Source organism: Mercenaria mercenaria, chromosome 13 (assembly GCF_021730395.1).
Source record: "Mercenaria mercenaria strain notata chromosome 13, MADL_Memer_1, whole genome shotgun sequence".
In the NCBI taxonomy this organism is placed as follows: domain Eukaryota; kingdom Metazoa; phylum Mollusca; class Bivalvia; order Venerida; family Veneridae; genus Mercenaria; species Mercenaria mercenaria.
Window position 1 is genome coordinate 36,179,477 of NC_069373.1, and position 16,078 is coordinate 36,195,554.

General features: G+C 35.0%; 1 protein-coding gene across 1 annotated transcript in view; it reads left to right on the top strand.

Moving 5' to 3' along the window:
* Positions 1-13,411, top strand: part of LOC123528831 (uncharacterized) — a 50,508-nt gene extending 37,097 nt beyond the window's left edge. The window contains exons 13-20 of the mRNA XM_053520821.1: positions 312-365; positions 660-727; positions 1,220-1,404; positions 2,869-2,986; positions 3,543-3,674; positions 4,132-4,227; positions 5,295-5,372; positions 7,978-13,411. Of these exons, the coding sequence (XP_053376796.1) occupies positions 312-365; positions 660-727; positions 1,220-1,404; positions 2,869-2,986; positions 3,543-3,674; positions 4,132-4,227; positions 5,295-5,372; positions 7,978-8,078 (832 nt within the window). The 3' untranslated portion in view covers positions 8,079-13,411. The remainder of the gene's footprint in view (positions 1-311; positions 366-659; positions 728-1,219; positions 1,405-2,868; positions 2,987-3,542; positions 3,675-4,131; positions 4,228-5,294; positions 5,373-7,977) is intronic.
* Positions 13,412-16,078: the final 2,667 nt, after the last annotated feature.

Below are 16,078 nucleotides of genomic sequence, written 5' to 3' on the forward strand. Positions count from 1 at the left end.
TGCTTTATTGTTTGTTGTCATTGTTTTTGACATGAATTACATTTCTATATGCCAGATCTAGGCATTATTTCAGTTAAATGATGTTATTCCATGACTGAAGCCATTTAAAAAACATGCAAAACTTCTTCAAAGCAGTGTTTGTAATCACGAATTTGCTAAATTAAAATTTAAATTAAACTTATATAATTCACTTTATTATGAAAATACTACTTGTAGAACTTGAAAAAATTAAGTTATTAAGGAGTAGTTTGTTTTTTTATCTACTTTGTAGTAGTAATATATAACAGTTTCGTAAAATATATCTGTTATAGGGATAGTCCTCAAATGGTGAGAGCTTTTGAACTACAGAAAGGTAAAACTTTAGAGTAAGTACCCATCTGTTACTTTTATTCTTTTCTATATGATATACATATATTACTCTTTGTTTCTGCTGTCAAAGCTTCTGATTTAATGATAATAGTTCTTCTTTGTAGATTATGACCCATACTGATGAAAGCAGGCCTGTGTCTGTATTTTATTGATGAAATACTTTGGTTGGATCTTAGAGACTGCATTTTTGCTGATTTTGTTGCTTTCATTCCTTCTGAATAGATGAATACACTTTTCTAACAACCAGAGAAATATCGACTCAAATTATAACAGATGTTATTTAATTTCAGAGGGCCATGGTCAACTGTGGTTCCATGTACATGTATAAAAACAGGAAGCACATCATTGTCAAAGCCAGGTTTGTCTTCTTTATCTGGAAGTATTTAAAAGAGTTTTAAGTCTCCCAGTGTTGTATGCATCTTCCCTAGACTGACTTCAGTTTCATTGGAGGCAAGTTATCAGTTACCGTACTTGTTTAGAACAAGCTAGTTTTGGTGAGAAATAACAGAATACAGAGAGTTACACTGACTGCTTTATATAAAATACTTACCTGAAACATTAGTAAAAGAAATATTTAAAAAAATTAAAGTCGTAAAAGACTGTTTCAAGTGTTTATTTCAATGCCAAAATGTATGTTTCTGTACAGAAATACAGAGACATTTACCATTTTAGGTTTGTTTTCATTTTCAAAACATCTTTTCTACTTGCCCTGTGTCAAAATCATGCAGTTTATTGATGTATATTAAGTGATAGCCATTAATTTACTAATACAATACGTTGTATGTATTGGAAAACGTATTTAAAATGTTTGAAATACCTGATAGTGGTTGATTGTAATATGTCAATGCAGGTGTTCCACAAACGTTCACAGACTTCACAGCTAGATCACGTTACTGGCGTATGCTGTTGCTAGACAACCATGGTGGGAAGTGTATATGTTTTCAGGGCATACGTCTGTATGGAGCAGACGAAAGAATTAGACAGTTGTTGAAGGAAAACGATATGGATCATTATGCTGATGATATTGTTGCCTTGGTAAGACGCATATTTTGTCTGATTTTCAATAACATTCAGTATTAATGTGATGCGATCTTAACTAAGATGACTGATGATGGGTAAAAATGGCACTCTTCACATAAACAAAAGAGCAGGGTGCACCCCTCCGCCCCCCCCACCCCCCCAACACACAAACACACCCATGCCCCCTCCACTTTGAGCATATATTTTGGCACCATCTACCACTTGACCTGTATCATAAAATCATAAATAAAGATCAAAAAGCTTATTAAAGAGAGCTTTAAGATGTTCTTAATGTTTTTTTGTTTTTGTGAAATTAAAATATTCTTTGGTTTTTTTGTTGTTTTTTTTGTTTGTTTCATTTTTTAGCTCGACTATTCGAAGAATAGGGGAGCTATCCTACTCGCCCGGCATCGGCGTGAGCGTGAGCGTTAGCGTGAACGTCACTCAAATGTTAAAGTTTGGGTACCACCCCAAATATTTTCAAAGTCCATTGAGATATTGCTTTCATATTTTGCATACTTGTTTACCATTATGACCCCAGTTTGTAAAAAGGAGGAGGCAACTCTATCAAGCATTTTGACTGCATTATGGCCCCGTTTCGACTTAGAATATGCGTATTGTAATGTTAAAGTTTGCGTACCACCCCAAATATTTTCGAAGTCCATTGAGATATTGCTTTCATATTTTGCATACTTGTTTACCATCCTGACCCCAGTCTGTAAACAGGAGCAGACAACTCTATCAAGCATTTTGGCTGAATTATGGCCCCTTTTCGACTTAGAATATGCTTATTGTAATGTTAAAGTTTTACTCATTGCTTATATTATACTATCAAGCACTGAGAATAGTCGAGCGCGCTGTCAACTAACAGCTCTTGTTTTTTTTTTTGTTAAAACAATTTTGGGAAAAAATGAAGGTGGTTCCAGTCAGTTCAGCTCCATCCCATTTAACCTCCACCCCCTACACGCCATATAATTTAAAATACATCCTGTGCCAGTGCTTCTAAAATACAAATGAATAACTTAAAGAATTTTCTTTGTATTGTTTAAAATGAAAAAGCAATAGGTATAAATATAGATATATGAATAATTAGATCATTCATTTTGTTACCCTGAATACTAAGAGAGATGCATGCTATTGGATGTGTGTGTTCTTTAGCTGGTTCTTTTTTGAGACATGAAAGTGACGTCAGCTAGTTAACTATATTATGTCTTGTCTAAACATTCTCTACTTTTTTCAATGATTTTTCTTTGTCAGTCATAGCCTTGTCTTTATGTTTTGGCTAAACAACAGGGATTTAGATAAAGTAGCTGGCGAAAAGTAAATCTGTAGATATTTTTTTTCACTGAATTATCTGTTTTAACTGTAATTTCACTTGTAGTTGTAAAAACTTTCTAAATATTAATGTTAAAAACATACAAATCACGATGTATGTTCAGCTGTTATTTGTCAAATAATTCAATTCCTCCATTTTTTCAGGGTTTCAACACATACAAGAAATGTTTGCTCATGACGGAGGACTCACTGAAAAATGTTATAACTGATAGTGGTGATAGAAGTATTATTCTCAAGTCACTGGAGAGAGATAGACCTAAAGGTTTGTATATTTCACATTTTACATTTTAAAGAGTGAAGTTAGGGGTATGATGTCCAATTAAAGTTTTCAGTATTGAAATGCCAACTTTACTATTTTTCTAAATATGAAATATAATATTAAAACAATTAACATTTTAAATAATTCCAAATATGTCCTAAAATCAACTTGTCATGTGCAGATCTCTTTAATCATGGGTAAATAGTTCAAAAATGAGAACACAGATCTGTACACCATACGTTTATTTACATCTGTGAGAAGTTGTATTAAAATCTACATTGAAGAAAATTTTCCATTCACAAAAATGATATCAGATAGTGATTTTCGCCCGTTATGAAATCATGTATAAGGTCCAAGTTTGTTAAATCAGTCTAGCAATGAAGCAAGCATACAACTTCTTTATTTGGTGAATTTTCTAAGTACCGGTATATTCTGAATTTTTTAAAAATGAGGGTTTAATCAAATTCTGCATTGTAGAAAAAAAAATTGATCCGAACATGCAGAACTACCTTAACTATAGACATTCTGTAATAATATTTATTTTATTTTTTAACTTCAGAGTTCCATCCAGGCTCTTTATCATGGTTAGTGCCTCCAGTTGTCATGGTAAAAGTAGGGGAGGTAATACCAGATTTCAGCATAAAATCTTTACCAGGAGTGAAAACACGGGTGAAACTTGTTACTAGTCAAGGTAACACACTTTATATGTAATTTATATATGTATTCTTTGTTGTATTATTATATGTGTTTCAGCCATTTTTATCATATTTTCATTGAGAACATTCACCTTGCAATGGATGTGTTAATTTATTTGTGTCAGAAACTCATCCAGTAAAGCTTGCTTGCAGAGTTCATTACAATATTATTTAAATGTCAGTATCATATTTTTATCAACAAGTCAAGCTGTGGCCTCCATGGCTAGTGGTTAAGGTAGCCAGTGTCTAATCACTTGTCTCTCAACTTTGTTGGTTCAAATCCTGTTGATGCTGCAGAAGTGTCAGCTTACACTTGAAATAAGGTCCAGAAGGGCACCTGTGCATTACTTTATTGAAAGCTGGAGAATTGTCTGTGACCTATACAGTGCCATTTAAAATTAGACAAAACTGTCACACAAAATTTAATGCTAAACCCAATCTGTTTTACTGTAGGAGTTAAGATGAGGGGTATTACAGAAGTGATGCTACAGTCAGACTCACTAACAGAGCCTTCTGTGGCTACATTCTCAGGAATTATTATTGATACAGGTAAATATTCTTTCAGACTGTAGAGAGGTAGAAAAACATCTGTTAAACATGTTGCATATAAACAGGCTTTTCTTTATATTTACTAAATTTTAGATGTCAAAGTATGTTTTATTAGTAGTGTTTTTTTTTAAATGTAGCATGTCTAAATTTGATAAAATGACAGTAGTTAGTTGTTTACGGCACAGATGCTTATATAAACACATAATAAAGAACCTTTATGTGTCTTGTATGTATTGTTGACTTGTCATTTATGTAACTTTCCCCAAGTTTTTTGACCTCGCCTTTGGAATGATAAATTACCATAAGACAGTTGTTTTATATTTGTTATTGTTTGCACTAAAAATTATACATTTAGCAGAAATTCAATAGAAATCCATGTTTGTAAAATTATTACTTCCTTTTGCCTATTCTGGTTGCAAAATAGACTGAAAATAAAAGAATGCCATAACTGCACACAATTTTAAAATTTGCCTTTAGGTAAAAATAGTCTGAAATACATTAAATAGAAATATAAGACTTGAAATTTTAATTGAAATTGGAAGAAATGCTCATCTTTTCCAAATACTTTCATGTTAAGTAAAAAATGTCAAAAACAAATTAGATTGACCACCTTTAGAACTGCTATTCTCTTTTTAGCTCGACTATTCAAAGAATAGTCTAGCTATTCTACTCACCCTGGCGTCGGCGTCACTCCTTGGTTAAGTTTTTGCATGCAAGTACATACAGCTATCATTTAAAGGCATATAGCTTTGAAACTTATTTATTCTTTTTCTAGGTCAATCACCAACCTCACTGGGTCAAGTTCCATAACTCTAACATGTATTTTGAGCACATTATGTCCCCTTTTGGACTTAGAAAATTCTGGTTAAAGTTTTACATGCAAGTTACTGCTCTTGTTTTATTGACTGATATATGTTTTATTTCAAAATCAGTGTAGCTCACCAAGATTACGGGTAAGCAGCTTAAATGCGATGTATTGAAAAAAATATATGTCAAGTTGGATGTATAAAAAGTTTACTATAGAAATGAGCCAGAGACAGCTAAAGATTTGTTCATAATTTTTGCAGCTGGTAAACATATTTTGACAGTTCAGTGTGTAGATTTTGAAAGGGTCCAGATTTGTACACCACAGCCAATAGAAATAAGTAAGTATTCATTCAGAAAATAACAGTATGTTGATGATGAATATACTATAATATATGTTATTGCTTGCTTGATCTATCACAAATAAATCAGATAAATGTCAGAGTCTGCTGTTTGTCTTACTAATATTTTTAGCTCGACTAATAGTCTAGCTATTCTACTCATCCTGGCGTCGGTGTCGGCGTCACACCTTGGTTAAGTTTTTGCATGCAAGTACATACAGCCATCAATTAAAGGCATATAGCTTTGAAACTTATTTTTTCTTTTTCTAGGTCAATTACCAACCTCTCTGGGTCAAGTCCCATAACTCTGACATGTATTTTGAGCAAATTATGCCCCCTTTTGGACTTAGAAAATTTTGGTTAAAGTTTTACATGCAAGTTACTATCTCCAAAACTAATGCAGATATTGATTTGAAACTTCACATGTGTCTTCGGGGTTATAAAACTAGTTGATAGCAGCAAGTCCCATAACTCTGACCTTCATTTTGGCCAAATTATGCCCCCTTTTGGACTTAGTAACTTGCATGTAAAACAAAGTTACTATCTCCAAAACTTATGCAGATATTGATTTGAAACCTCACATGTGTCTTCGGGGTTATAAAACTAGTTGATAGCAGCAAGTCCCATAACTCTGACCTTCATTTTGGCCAAATTATGCCCCCTTTTGGACTTCGAAAATTCTGGTTAAAGTTTTGGGTGCAAGTACATACAGCTATTTCTAAAAGGCATATAGATTTGAAACTTATTTTTTCTTTTTTCAAGATCAATTACCAACCTCACTGGGTCAAGTCCCATAACTCTGACATGTATTTTGGGCAAATTATGCCCCCTTTTAGACTTAGAAAATTTTGGTTAAAGTTTTACATGCAAGTTACTATCTCCAAAACTAATGCAGATATTGATTTGAAACTTCACATGTGTCTTCGGGGTTATAAAACTAGTTGATAGCAGCAAGTCCCATAACTCTGACCTTCATTTTGGCCAAATTATGCCCCCTTTTGGACTTAGAAAATTTTGGTTAAAGTTTTACATGCAAGTTACTATCTCCAAAACTAATGCAGATATTGATTTGAAACTTCACATGTGTCTTCGGGGTTATAAAACTAGTTGATAGCAGCAAGTCCCATAACTCTGACCTTCATTTTGGCCAAATTATGCCCCCTTTTGGACTTCGAAAATTCTGGTTAAAGTTTTGGGTGCAAGTACATACAGCTATTTCTAAAAGGCATATAGATATGAAACTTATTTTTTCTTTTTCTAGATCAATTACCAACCTCACTGGATCAAGTCCCATAACTCTGACATGTATTTTGGGCAAATTATGCCCCCTTTTAGACTTAGAAAATTTTGGTTAAAGTTTTACATGCAAGTTATTATCTCCAAAACTAATGCAGATATTGATTTGAAACTTCACATGTGTCTTCGGGGTTATAAAACTAGTTGATAGCAGCAAGTCCCATAACTCTGACTTTCATTTTTGCCAAATTATGCCCCCTTTTGGACTTAGCAAATTCTGGTTAAAGTTTTGCGTGCAAGTACATATAGCTATTACTAAAAGGCATATAGATTTGAAACTTATTTTTTCTTTTTCTAGAACAATTACTTACCTCACTGGATCAAGTCCCATAACTCTTACATGTATTTTGAGCAAATTATTCCCCTTTTTGGACTTAGAAAATCCTGGTTAAAGCTTTGCATGCAAGTACATACAGCAATTACTAAAAGGCATATAGATTTGAAACTTATTTTTTCTTTTTCTAGATCAGTTACCAACCTCACTGGGTCAAGTCCCATAACTCTGGCATGTATTTTGGGCAAATTATGCCCCTTTTGGACTTTGAAAATTCTGGTTAAAGTTTTACATGCGAGTTTCTATCTCTAAAACTAATGCAGATATTGAATTGAAGCTTCACATGTGCCTTCGGGGTTATAAAACTAGTTGATAGCAGCAAGTCCCATAACTGATATGCATTTTGGTCAAATTATGCCCCCTTTTGAACTTAAAACTCTTTTGATATTTAACCTTTTTGGGTAATATTTTCCTGCTTCTGGGACAATATTTCGAATAGTCGAGCTTGGCTGTCTTACGGACAGCTCTTGTTACTTTTAAACTTGATAGCCTAGTGGTAGAGCATCTTTTTTGAGTGTGGGAGGTCGTGGGTTTGATCCCTGTCCATGCCATTCCAAAGACGTGAAAAATGGTACAAGTAGCTCCCTTGCTTGGTGCTCAGCATTAAAAGGGAAACTGGCCTCTCTTCTCTCATACCCTAATAGCAATAGATTCCATCAGGAATGAGGTGTTGAGAGTGATAAATATAAGTTGTAGCACTTGCTTCACAAAATAAATTAGTATAAACTAGGCTTTTAAAACTATGAACAAGTTGCAAGGTTATTTGATATTTCAGTTTAAATGAAAACTATGTGCTAGGTTAATGACGTAGCTTTAAACTCGGAAACCAATGATTGATTTCATGAAGTAGTCCAAATTGAACCATCCAGTTTTGCTAATAATCTGTTTTAAAAGTAATCCGTTTTGTCATATTTGCATAATATTGTTATACTGTTCACAAATATTTTTAAAATCTTCTTTCTTTTTTTTTCACAGAACCTAAAGCAGCATTACGTGAAAGTGTGGCAATGGCATTTGATGATATGGAAGCCATGTTGAATGACTTGTCTGCTTCCCTAGGTCCTGCCAACCAATGATCTTTGCTCAGCCAATTTTTGAGAACCAGTCTGACGTTTTGCTAGTAGTCTGATTTACATTACAAAGAAGATTTGTGTTGTACCAAAATCAAAAATAATTGTGAGTTATTTTCTCAAAAGAACCATCTTGTTTATTCTTCTGAAATGAGGTGGGTTTTTTTCTAGATATACCTGAGAAAATATTTTCTGCTTTTTAAAATAAATTGTTTAGACGTTGTGGATATAAATGAAATCTCAAAATGTGTTAAGAATTTTTTTTATCAAAATAGCCTTTGCTTTCAACCAGGATATAAGTTTTTTCAGAATATGTGAATTTATATGTGTGGTTATTATCATCAAGTCAAAAAGTAAGTCTGTCTCTCTCAGAAAATAACACAAAGCACGCAAAGAGTTGCTGTACAGGATGGTCCTTTAAAACATAATAACTCACAAATACCACAATTGTTATTACCACTTTTGGTAAATCTAATACATATATGTCAGCTTACTGTTATAGAAGACAGTTTTAAAAGAAACACAGGGTTTTTATATTTTGAAAACATATTGTATATATTTCTGTTGGATAACTGTGCAGTTTTATTGAAATCAGATCAGCTTCCATACTCTTCTATGATGATTTTAATGAGATGGGATTACAGTGTATGTTAAGATGACTATGACAACTGTGTTGGAGGATGAGTGGGCATCTTGATGAAATTCTATTTCTGTTTGTTTTGCAGGGATTATTGTTGCCATTCAAGTTATGTTAAGTTTGCACTTAATATTGTTATTTTCACTGAATGATGAAAATTTGAAAAGCAGGTTTTTATGTAGAAAATATTAAAGATATTAATAAACTAATCTTTTAATTCTGTAAGGTTGTATTACATCTTGTTCCTTATGTTAGTATTGGATAAGAGTAAAGTTTAGACTGAGAATGGATGCAGTTCCACAGAAATAAAACAGTTTTATATAATATACCAAAGAAATTTTAAAGATTCTATGCTATGTCCAACATGCCCTTATTGCTGCCAATGTTAGTTTCATTTTTAAAAAGAACTTGTAGTTTTTATAACCACTTTAGATTTTTAAGGAATTCTCTATATGTTTTTAATCTGATCAGTTGTTGTCTGTTACATGTTACATGTGCTGATGTAAAATAATTGTTGTTGCTGTTGTTATTGTTTTTTTTACTGTTGTTGCTTTTTGCTAACAAGCTTGATATTAGAACCTCCTGTGATTTGCTAAAACAGTTCAGATTTCATAACACATTCCATTTTTAGCTCATCTGATTTTTTGAAAAAAAAAAAGATGAGTTATTACCATCACTTGATCAGTGTTGGCGTCGGGGTTGCCTGGTGTAGTTTTATGTTTAGGTCAGCTTTTCTTCTAAACTATCAAAGCTATTGCTTTAAAACTTGCAACACCTGTTCACCATCATTAGCTGACTCTGTACAGCAAGAAATATAACTCCATCCTGGTTTTTGCGAGAAATATGGCCCCTTTTGGACTTAGAAAATATCAGATTTTTTGGTTAAGTTTTGCGTTTAGGTCAACTTTTTTCCATAACGATCAAAGCTATTGCTTTAAAACTTGGAGCAGTTAGTTGCCATTAAGTTGCCATTAAAAGCTGACTCAGCACAGTAAGTAACGTAACTCTACATTGCTTTTTGCAAGAATTATGGCCCCTTTTGGACTTAGAAAATCAGATTTCTTAGTTAAGTTTTGTGTTTAGGTCAGCTTTTCTCCTAAACTGTCAAAGCTATTGCTTTAAAACTTGCAACACTTGTTCACCATCAAAAGCTGACTCTGTACAGCAAGAAACATAACTCCATCCTGCTTTTTGCAAGAATTATGGCCCCTTTTCGACTTAGAAAATGTCATAACAACACATGGGTAGGACAGCACTTCTGTTATACAGAGACAAACAAATCTGATGAGCGTCTGCACCCGCAAGGCGGTGCTCTTGTTTACCAACAGTGTCATTCTAACCTATGCTGAAAAGTCATTTATACACATTGTACTATATGTACAGTAACAGAGCTTGCTTTAATTTTCTTGATTTTATTGCTATTTTCATCTCGAGCAGGTTTATAAATTACACAATGCCTTTTATTTTACCATTTAGAGATTATTTTAAACCAGACACACTTGCCAATTTAAAAGATATTGTAATTTTTTCACTGCACTATTTATATATTTACTGTTTGTGCTCTGTTTTTGCATTTATGGCTTTTTGGTGCTTCAGTATTTGCAGGTCAGTGATAAAGCACACACTGGCATTAAAAGTCAAAGGTATTGAGATAACTCCCAAGGTGCTCTAACTAAGATTACTAGCAGACTTTCAGGATAGCAGGGGCCAAGTGGAGGCCAACCTCACAGACCTGCCCATCTTTTCCCCAAAAAGACTTCTTGACAACTATAATTCCTATTGTTCTATTGACAATAGACAAATACAATCAATTTTTGTACAAAAAGCTTTTCCTGGTTTGGGCTTTTTGACATTAAATTTTCCTGAGTCAGAGAAAATATTATGAACATGTATTTCTGATGTCATGTACTAAAAAATATTTGATGAATAGCTGGCCGATTAATAGTCAAAACTATTTGTCCTTGGTCCTTCAGACCTTGGGCAAGAGTCTTGACTAATTATCAGCAAACCATTCTGTAAGTCTATAGTATACAGATATATCAATAGCCAGTGAAGTTACTTCATGTCACTTGCCCCTCAGCACTCTGGGTGGAAAACTTTGTATAGACAATTCTGTCATGTAAGGGTACTAACAGGCTGGCTAAAGCTTGCTGAGGGTAGTTGGTTCAACCCAGGTGCTAATAATAATGCTAGCTGGTTCACCTTGGGTATTTAAGCTTAATAGTTGACATACGGTACAACCTTGATTGTGTTGGTGTGTCTTAGGACCCAATAAAACAGACTTGACAATATCAGTCAATTAAAACATTACTTAGTATTCACTTGTGTAAATAAATATTTTTGTCATTGATTTATTTTATCGCCATTTTGATTGTGCGGCCCAATTATAAAATGATTTTTTTACAGGGTTTACTGCTGTAAAAGGAAATTTATTATATTTTATTAACCAATTATGGGCCATCACTGGCATATACCAGTATAACCAAATGTAAATGGAACATAACAAAAATATCAAAAGGTAACAGAGACAAGACTCTGATTGCTATAAAAACAATTAACTAAATATAAAGTACATGTACATAAACGTCAAATGATTAAAGATATGCTTTGCCCATAATTCATTGAAAGTTTGTCACAGAAATCAATCTGTGGTTTGTTGTACCTTGTACATCAAATATATGAAAAGAATCTGAAATATTCTGTTTTCTGTTGTTTTTTTTACACTTTCATAAACAAACTAATATTTCTTGGTATGGTTAAGTTTTGAGAGTTTATTTTCAAATGGGTGTACCTTTTAAAATTTCCTTCAACAGACCTCTCATAGGCAAGCTGTCAAAGAGTTTTTCATTAGAAGTAGAAATGAATTATTCTTAATTACTGTATTTGTTTGATAAGATAATTGAGCCGTGCTTTGGGAAAACCAGCATAGTGGGTTTGTGACCAGCATGGATCTAGACCAGCCTGCGCATCTGCGCAGTCTGGTCAGGATCCATGCTGTTAGCTTTTAAAGCCTACTGCAATTAGAGAAACCATTAGCAAACAGTATGGATCCTGACCTGACTGCGCGGATGCGCAGGCTGGTCTGGATCCATGCTGGTCGCAAACCCACTATGTTGGTTTTCCCATGGCACGGCTCAATTATAATCATGTTTTACTGTAAAATGTAATACAAGATGTTGGAGCTGTTTTCTGTTAAAGAGAAAAGTTTAGAAGTAAAAATATTTCCTGATGTTTCTTTGAAATTCAGCAAAATATTTTGTTTTTGTTTTTATCAAAACAGCATAATTTATAACAAAAGTAGTATGCATAATTGATAGATTTTTTTTGTAAAACATTTTTACATCATACTGAATAAAATTATGTTAAATTTTATGTAAAAATTATTTTAATATATTTCATTCATAACTTCATGTGCATTCTTAATACATTTTTCCAAAGAGAAGGTGGCAATTTTGATTGCTTTATTTTCAAAAGTTCACATCATTTGGATAGAACAAACTTTATCAAGAGCATAATCAATACTTTTTCAATACACATGAGCTTTAATTACATGTGCATGATACTAACTACAGAACAACTTGCATAAAGAGACCATCTAAGGCAAGGCCAAAAAGTGGTCTCTTAACACAAGTGGTCTCTTACTACAATGTACAATACAATTTGTTCTTTAACAACAGTAAAAGGAACCTAAAAGGTGGTCTCTAAAATGTAAAGGGTCTCTTAATTTACATGGTCTCTTAAGCAAGTTTGACTGTAGCTTATTTGTTGAGATATTTCTTCCTTTGTATTTTTGGGGTCATTGGACCTATATGTAACCTATGATTGTACAAGAGTTGATCCAGAAGTTGTCACTGCTTCCGCCATGCATTAATTCACTGTTGTATTGTTGTTTTTTGGGGTTTTTTTTAAAAAATACATACTAAGATGTAGGCAAATTGATTCTGATTAAACAGGTAAACATTATTTTTAAGGTTGTTATGTTTTAAATACACAGAAATCAAAAGTAATCCTCTAATACCATTTTGCCACGTACTGAAATGATATTGATATCATAACAAGAACAGATGATCAAAACAAAGGAATTGACAAGTTTATCTCAAAATAACACATCAGATAATATGAAATTGTGGTGATGAAAACTGAAGTCTTTCACTTGTCTGCTCTTAAAACTTGCGGTATCATCACAAAATTATTGCAAATAGATCAAGACATTTTAGTATGAAATCGTTTTTGTTTTTGTTTTCTTTTTGTTCATTTTATACCTTAATATTGTTCAAGTGACATAACTTTGTGATCAGCCCTTGTATATTGATGTATTGAGGTTATCAGTTTGGTTATTTCAAATGACCAGGTTTGTACTGAAACATTCAGTTAAACTTTTTCATTGCTTAAATGCTTTTGTACAATATCTACAGATTTTATGAAACATGTGATTGTGTAGAAGGAATATACTGTTCAGGTGAACAAATTTTCACTGTAGTCATCTATTTTAGTGTTTACCTTTACAAACCAATAGTAACACAGGGCTTTAACTGAAATGTATGTTGTGAACAAAGTGATTGTAGATTGTTACTTAACTTGCTATATAGTTTTGCACTTTTTGCTATATTTTATACCTGTTAAATACATGCAGGGGTAAGTTTGATATGATAAGCCTTTTATGTTTGCAACAAAAATGAAAATTAAATATATTGTAACATCATCATTAGTTGTTTTTGTGAGCTTCTAGGATTATAAGTGTTGGTTGTCTGTCTATCCGTCTGCCTCTCACAATTGGTTTGTTTACATTCTGAGGCAGCATGAAGAAAAAAATCCATCTGTCAGTCTGCCTCTCACAACTGGTTAGTTTACATTATGAGGCAACATGAATCAAATATACAGTCAAACCTGTGTTAAAGACCATCTCTGAACAGAGACCACCTGACTCTTAAGACCACAAGTTTTGTTTCCCATTTTAACATTAACATTGTATTTACATTCTGAGGCAATGTGAATCAAATATACATCCATCTCTCTGCCTCTCATAACTGGTTTGTTCACTTCTTCTTGTTGATCGCCTTACACTGTCAGACCAGTAGCCTCGATGAAACTTGTGGTTTGCTGTAGATCCTCAATGCCTCCATTCAGTTTCTGTTGGATTGAGGTATATATCGGCCAAGCCGCAGCTCGGTCCTGGTCATGCCTATTAAATTTTTGGAGTATATATGCTCCATAGTCTGATTCCTCACCACATGGACAGGTTGGTGATGGCGCCGGTCTGTATTTCTTGTACATGTGAGCATTGAGCTTGTTTTGCCCTGAGCGAAGCCTAACTAGCATCACTTGTTCAGATCAATCAAGGAGATGAAAAGCATCTTCCTCTATCCTTGGTCTCATTAGTGCCGTGATGATGGTGACTTTCTCCTTGTAGGTCACAGTTGCCTGGGATGGAATCCACTGAAGTGCTACCTTGCAGGTGATACTGCCGAGTCTTCAATCATTGAGACAGCCTTCATGAGTGCTTCAGTCTCCGCCTTGTAATTGCTGCAGTGTTTTCCTATGACTGCATGTAGTGTTCCGCTCTTGTCAGATGGATATAGAATGACAACTCCTGCTCCCCCATCTTTGATGGCACATGTGGCTGATCCATCTGTATAGACAAGAGTCCATGTTTCCGGAAAATAGTCTTTATTGATCATAGCTAGTGTGAGGCTCTTCCGAATAGCTTCATCCTCTTGTTTCCCGCGGTCAAGAGCAAGTCTCACAGTCACTGAAGACAGATCATTCCCTAAAGGGTTTGTACTGTCTTCTCTACCTAGGGGAGTCGCTAGTATGTTCAGCTCAGTTTCGAACTTTGGATTGAGTTTCTTTGCTTCGTGAACGGAGCTCCTACATTTGAGCCGATTTATGGTGTAGCCAACCAATCTTGGCTTTTATGGGATGGTCTTGAAAGGACCTGAACTTCTCTGCTTGAAGCAGGATCTTTGCATGCCTCCTGTCTTGTAATGTCTGTGTACATTTTAGCTTCTCGAAGAAGGAGATTGTTTTAGACTTTGTAGCTCCAGTCATGATCCGCAATGCTCTTGGTTTTGAACCTTGTCTAGAGCCTGTTAGTTAGTTTTGGCAGTAGTGGACCAGGCTGTTGAACAATACACTAAATGGGGTCTCACTGTTCCCTGATATACTGTCTTGAGTATGTGCTCATTTGCTCCCCACGTTGTTCCAGCAAGTTTAACCTTCATGGCAAGCTTCCTACGGGCCTTCCCTTCTGCTTGACTAATGTGGGGTCTCCAGGTTAGCCGTTTGTCAAAGGTCACTCCAAGGTATGCTGCCTCATCTGCTTCAGTCAGCGAAGTATTTCCCATCTTGATTTTACCCGCCCTCTGCTTTGACGATTGGTAGAATAATATGGTGGACGATTTCTCTGTATTGATCGCGACACACCAATCCTCAGTCCACGCTGAATGCTTGTTGATGGCTTCTTGCTTCCTGTATGTCGCTGTTGTGGCGTGTTCTTCCTTGCACCATAACACCAGGTCGTCAGCGTAGAGTGCAGCCTTAACACCTTTCGGTAGTTCAGACACCAGGTCACTGGTAAAAAGCAGGAAGGGTGTAGGGGATAAGACTCTGCCTTGCAGGACACCTTGACGCAACAGGAACTTCCTGCTGCTGGCATGTTCTAAGCTGACTCTTGCTGTCCTGTTGTAAAGGTATGACTTGATCCACCACGGCATGTGACCTCCTACTCCACTCCTCATCAGTTTGACGAGAAGTACATTAGTCCAGACTTTGTCGAACGCTCGCTGCAGATAAATCCATGCTGTAAGTACGACTTTCTCCTCTTGGAAGGCGTCCTCTATCTCTTGCGATAGGTAAGTGGTTTGGTCCTCAGTGAAGCGGAATTGTCTGAAGCCAGCTTGTTGTGTCTCCGTGTACCACTTCAGACGTGCATTCACAATCATCTCCATGGTCTTTCCAACACAACTGGTTAGACTGATTGGACGATAGCTTGCAGCCTTCTTTGGATCATTCCCTTTCTTATGGATGGGGATCATGACGGCCTCTTTCCATATCTGTGGAAATAGTCCTTGTGTCCAGCTGTAGTTGTACATTTCCAGGAGTTTGCAAATTGCTGAAGTGCCTAAGTGGGTCAGCAGTTCATTTGTGATTCCATCTGGTCCAGGAGACTTCTTTGTCTTCAACTGACTGAGAGCTGTCTGTAGCTCATGTAGTTTAAGACTTGGTTCATGCATTTTGATGTCACTTGATTTGTCTGCCTTCCCGCTTTTCTCTTTGGGCTTCCCTTTGCCGTTCCCTGTTAATGGAAATGTTGGAATCATCTTTGTAGTTGGAGGCAAAAGTGTTTGCCGCTTGTTTACCCGTCAACAGT